Source organism: Elephantulus edwardii, unplaced genomic scaffold (assembly GCF_000299155.1).
Source record: "Elephantulus edwardii isolate Elephantulus edwardi_28Jun2011 unplaced genomic scaffold, EleEdw1.0 scaffold00019, whole genome shotgun sequence".
Classification (NCBI taxonomy): Eukaryota; Metazoa; Chordata; class Mammalia; order Macroscelidea; family Macroscelididae; genus Elephantulus; species Elephantulus edwardii.
The window spans coordinates 524437-530892 of NW_006399769.1; the positions used below are offsets into that span (position 1 = coordinate 524437).

Here is a 6456-nt window from a genome sequence, read left to right on the forward strand (position 1 = left end):
GTCTTTGACCTTAAAAAGAAGTGATTTTTTTTTTCTGTTGGGTGATGAAGAATATTCCATCCTTGTTACCACTTATAAGAGCTAACTCTTTCTCCTTCTCAAGGCTCCATTCACAAGCCAGACCTGCATGACTTAAAGGAGTTTTCCGTAAGAACAGAGTACAGCAGGACAGTGAGAGATATCCTGCCAAACATCCTAACTTTACCATCTATCAAGGCTGACAACTCAATTCATATCTTGTTTTACACCTAGGAATAAAATAAATGAGAAGACTTTATTGCAAACGATCCCACTAAACACCTAAATATTCCTCTTGAGAAATGTGTGTCTTTGAAATCCTCTCTGCTAGCCTCATGGTAAGAAATTTCACTGCCAACTCAAAGATGTGCTGTTTGAATCCACCAGCCGCTTCACAGGAAAAAGAAAGGCAAACTCCACTCAAACAGCTTACTGTCTCAGAAAACCTGCTGGAGAGGCTGCTATTGGTCAATTCCAACTTGATGGTACATAATAACAATAACAACAACATCTAAATGGAATTAATACAAATTGCCATTCTTCCTTTTTAAAACTACTCAACCCCAAAGTAAGGCAACCTGCAGTCTACGAACTATTGTCCCCTCCTCTGCCAACACAGCTGTATCCTCAGTCACGGTTTTTGTCACACTTGGGGTCTGTTTTTCATACTGTGTATCTTGCACAGTAATAGGTGGCCGTGTCGTCAGGGCTCAGATTTCTCAGCTCCATGTAGCCTGTGCTTGTGGATGTGTCTCTGGTCATGGTGACTCTGCCCTGGAACTTTTGTGCATATCCTGTTCCACCATTACTAGGATTAATGTATCCTATCCACTCCAACCTTCGTCCTGGGGTTTGCTGCACCCAGTGCAATTCATAGCTTGTGAAGGTGTATCCAGAAGCCTTGCAGGAAATTTTCACTGACGTCCCAGGCTTGGACAACTCAGGACCAGATTGCACCAATTGTATCTCAGAGTGGACACCTAATGATAACACAAAAGAGTTCAATGACATTCCTTCTGAATATCCACAATCTTGTCCTCCTCCCAGGGACTAGGGACCCCCTGACCTGTAGCTGCTGTGATGAAGAAGATGATTCTCCAGCTCCAGTCCATGGTGAGAGAGCTGGGTCCTCAAGTCTTGTGTGTGTATGGGGTGGGGTGAGGGTGCTGATCGTGGGGTGATGTTCTTGGGGCACGGACATACCTATATTTAACCTTGCAGACCTTCGTTTGTTTGCATATTCATTAAATAATATGACAAGATTTAAATTGAGAGGAATATGTTTACTTTAAAATTATTTCAGTGACACCACACAGTGATGGCAAGAATGCACGACACAGCTGATTGATGACATCAGTTCTATTTGAGGTCATGAGTTGCTGACAAGTTCCTGAATTACTGTGTGAGGAGATCTCTTCTCACTGAGGAACACAGAAAATGGTTGGGAAAAGAGAAAAGAGAATAATATTGTTCTTTCTCCCATATTCATTGCTGTCTAGACTCAGAGGTTAGAGTTTAAAAAATTCTGATTTGTTAATGGTAAAATAACATCCCAGTATATCTCTTAGAATGAATTATTATTGTTGTTGTTAGGTGCCACTGGGTGCTACCCATAGTGAGTCTATGGAGAAGAGATCTGAACCCTGTCCTACCCTGTGTCATTCTCACACTATCAGACACATTAGAGCCCGTTGTGACAGTTATCATGACAATCCACCTGACCAAGGGTCTTCCTTTCTCCTTTGCCAACCATTTACCTTTTCAAGCCCTGTGTTCCTCTCTAAGGATCAGCCTTTCCTAGCAACAAACTCAAAGTACGTGAGGCAAAGCCTTGTTATCTTTGCTTCCAAAGAGCACTCTGGCTACACCCTCCCCAAGACACATTTGCTTGTTCCTTTGGTCGTCCATAGATGTTCAGCATTCATCTCCAATCAAAAGCTTCAATTTTTCTTCTGTCATATTTATTCATTGTCCAGCTCTCAGATGTATAACATGTAATCAGAAATATCATGACTTGAATAAGGCACACCTTCGTCCTCCAACTGGCTTCGTTACTCCTCAATAATTTGGAGAGTCCCCTAATTGGAGAGTTTCCTGGTGCATACATTACCTGATTTCCTGACTGCTAGTACAAAGGAAATCAAAAGACAAATTGCATTGGGAAAATACACTGCTATGATAACAAAGAGCTCCATTCTGAAGATGATAAACCAGGCTGCTCCATGGAGGCAAGGATTTTGAAGGTACATCTGATATACTTTGGACAAGCAAGGAGGGACCAGTTTTTAGAGAGGGACGTCATGCTTGGGAGAGTGGAGGGATAGCGCAGGAGAGGAAGATCCTGATGAGATGAATAGACTCAGGGACTGAGGTAATGGGGATAGGTGTGCCAGAGACCGTGAAATTGGCTCAAGATAGAGTAGGGTTCATAGTTGTTGTACATAGGATCGCTATGAATCAGAGCCAACTCAAAGGCACATAGAAACAACAACAGAACCAAGAGTATTGAATATAGATTCAAATAAGATGAAATTGTTGACAGTTTCAATCTTTTCTTCACCAATCATGATGTTGTCTATCAGTACAGTGGTAAGAATCTTTGTTTTCTGACATTGAGACACAATCCATACTGAAAGCTGTATTTTTTATCTTCTGCAACAAGTGTTTGAACTCCTCCTTACTTTCAGCAAGGAAGGTTGTATCATCTGCATAATGCAGGTGATTAATGAGTCTCTCTTTGATCCTAATGCGACATTCCTCTTCATAGATTTGAGCTTCTCCAATAGTTTGCTTAGCATACGAATTGAATAGGTTTGGAGAAAGATTACAACTCGAACACACACCCTTCTTAATTTTAAACCATGCTATGTTTCCTTGCTCTGTTCTCATAACAGCCTCCGGTGAATGTATAGGTTTCTCATGAGCACACTGACGTGCTCTGGGATTCCAATTCTTTACAATGTTAGCCATAACTGGAGGTAGGTAATTTTTGTTTTCCTGCGTTTTAAAATATGTTTTATATTTATTTGCTTACACTCTTTGTATACACTGTCTTTCACACTATTCTTCATTCACAGTGTGTTTCATGCAATTATTTTCATGCATTGTGTTTTATAAATTTAATCCCCATTGAACCAGGCCCATCTTTTCTGTCTTTTAGGGTCCTCACCACAACTTTTCCATTTCCTTTACATTGTAAAAGCAGAAGGATTACTAGCAAAAAATGTGAGGATCCTTTCAGTCAAGGAGTGGTAGTAGGGGTTGAGGATGAGTAGGGGTGAAATCACAGAGGTCTTGGGTTTTTTGTTTTTGTCTCTTTTTTTTATTTTATTAATTTTAATGAACATTTACAGAGATTTTGGCTTTTCATTCATTCATTGTTGCACTTTTTTCTTTACCCCCCCCACCCCTAGATAACTCCTCTCTTTGAAAAGCAAAAGATAAACTTCTTCTTTGGTACACAATCACCCCGCCCCCAACATCACACACCCCCCAACACACACCCCACCACACCCTGCCCAATGCACTCCACTCTGCAACCTTAAATCTGGATTCCTGTGATAATCATAATGTTCTATTATCTATCACTTTTAAACTGTTCTCTCCCTCATCTGTTTCAATTCAGTATACATAATCTATCCAGTTTTTCTCACTCTTATCACAACCCTGATGTCAGTCACTTTCTACAACAGTGGCACCATGCAATATTTGTCCTTTTGTGACTGAGATCTTTTACTCAGCATAATGTCCTCCATGGTCAGGTCTTGAATTTTTTTTTTATTAGGTGTGGACAAATTTTTAGGTTTGGTATGTGGAAAAAAAATACATATTTGCTGAATAAGCACAGTTTTTAATCCCTCAATTTATGAAAATTCAGACTTTGCAGAAAAAAAAAATGACTGTGTCTCTGATCAGCAAAAATGTCCATAGGTTATACTCCATAATATTGTTTAGAACCCATACAAAAGAAAATTATTTAAGTTACAATGACATTCTTGAATGGATGGATATAGATTGCCAGTATTCATTTATAGGCCAGCTTCAGTAGTCCTTATAATTCTTTCTTTTTTAATTCAAGGAAATACTTCCTACATAATTTAGATAGTAGACCAAAGCTCTTAGGGACTCACTGGGCATCTTGACAAGCAAAAGGAAATCATACATGTTCAGATGTGTTTTGCTCTCTGTCTGTATAGAGAGGTCATGTGGGGTATATATGGCCTGTACCCGCAGAAAAAGTTTTTGTCCTATAAGTTAGCACATAAAAGAGAAGATTATGGAAGAAAGCCCAAGGAAGAAAGCCAGACCCTACAGGAAACACCCTTCAACCCTTCAGTTTGTTTTGTGGACACCATGCGCTCTGTGGGCCCTGACCTCCCCCTGCTGGCTGCTCACTACTTTGCAAGGGAGTCCTTTCCTGAGCTCTGATTGGGCCACTGGGGAGTCTCAGCTATAGCCCTGCTCTTGTTCCATGACAGTAGCACAAGGCTCAGTAATCCTAACTTCTAAGAGGAATCAGTGTTGACGTTATATCTTTAAGTGAGTGTTTCCTGATAGCTGACTCTAAATGTCGGTGAGCCAATGTTAGAAATGAGACCAGGAGTCTCAAATGAGATTAAAAAAAAAAAAATAGAAAGAAAAAATGAGAAAGACTCAATTCCGTCCGTCAAATATTTAATCATGAAAAACCACTCAGGTGCATACATGATCTGAAATGAAAAGGGTATTACTAGGTAGGGCAGAGGATACAAAATGAGGTAAATTATTATGGAGAAGCCAGGTTTGCACGTAAGAATCTCATTCACACATTGATCATTCAAGAGAAAATTCCAGAATGGAAGCAACCCAAGAGCCCAAGACAAACGAATGTATAAAAAAAGATGGTGTGTTCACAATGGAATATTATGCAACACTGAAAAAGAACAAACTCATAAAGCATTACACAACATGGGGGAGTCTGGAGGACATTATACTCTTGAAAATACTCCGGTCACAAAAGGTCAAGTACTGCATAACCTTACTGTTATAAAATAGGACAAATGAGGGTGGGATGGGCAGAGAATGATAAAAGAGTAGATAGATAATGAACACTGTAGTAGAACATATTTTGAGAAAAAATGTTCTAAAGGAAAATATATTTAAACGTTAAATGTATGATAACATTCAGGAACAAGATTTGCATTCCTGGATGGGGCTGGTGAGGAGAAGGAAGAGTGTTTCAAAAGGAGAGACAGAAAAAAGAAAAATGAAGATACTAAAAGTATATTTTGACCTCCGGATATAAACATGAGAGAGAGAGAACACGTTCCATTTGAATGGCCAGACATCAGATGGAAATACATTTCATATTTCTCTGAGAAGAGCTCCACAGTCACATAACTTTGCAAAACAGAAGCAGTTACATACATTGTGATTGTTTTAATGGATCTATCACATTCAGCATCCTAGCCTCTAAGAAGCACCCTGGTTGCTTTAAGACAGACTTCTTTCTTGTTGTGGAAGTTAATGGAAAATTCTGTATTCTTCTATAACACCAAAATGCAATGGAATCAGTTTTTCTTCTGTTATCCTTATTCCTTTTCCAACTTTCAGATGTGCAGGAAGAAATTGAAAAGATTGTGTCTTGGATCAGGTGCACCTTAGTCTTTACACTGACATCCTTGCAAATAGAAAGAAGTTGGAGAGATCCTCGACAACAAATTTCCAAAGCAACACACAATTTCTATTTCTCCACTGCTGTTCCCACAAATTTTGATAATGAATCCAAGTACACTAATGTTCTTGACAATTACTTTTCTCCATGACTCATGATGCTGCATACTTGTCCAGTGCTGAGGATGTTTGATTTCTTGATCTTCAGATGTAATCCATGCTGAAGGATGTAGTGCTTCATTTTCTACAGAAAGTGCTTCAAATCTTATTCAAGCAAAGTTGGCTTATCTGTATAACACAGGTTGTTGATGGGACTTGCTTCAGTACTGATGCAACTTCTTTATATTTTCCAGCTTCTCATATTATATGTTAAATACACACAGGTTATAGTTTGGACAAGGGTACAACTTTTCCTGATTTTAAACCATGCAGTGTTCCCTTATTACTTTTGAAAACTGCTTCTCAGATTATATTTAAAATTTGTATGAACACAAATAAGTGCCTTGGGATTCTAATTTAATCAATGTTATCCTTAATGTGTTATTATCTACAGAGTATAAAGGAAGTCAGACTAAAAAGGAGGTTTGCCCAACTACTTTTGGCAACAACAGGTCTTCCAAATACTAAGAATAATGAAAGAACAACTTTCTATAGGGCTTCAAATATTTGCATATTAACAAGTTGTTGAAAGTAGTGTTCCTGGTCCAGATCAGAAATAAATAGCTAACAAGTTGTTGAAAGTAGTGTTCCAGGTCCAGATCAGAAATAAATAGCATGACAATCTTA

The 6456-nt window shown here is 38.8% G+C and overlaps 1 gene segment (V, D, J or C); it reads right to left on the reverse strand.

Annotated features, from left to right (window-relative positions):
* Nucleotides 1-681: 681 nt before the first annotated feature.
* Nucleotides 682-1130, reverse strand: LOC102873716. The segment is given in 2 exon segments: nt 682-998; nt 1085-1130. Coding segments are annotated over 2 exon segments (363 nt in total).
* Nucleotides 1131-6456: the final 5326 nt, after the last annotated feature.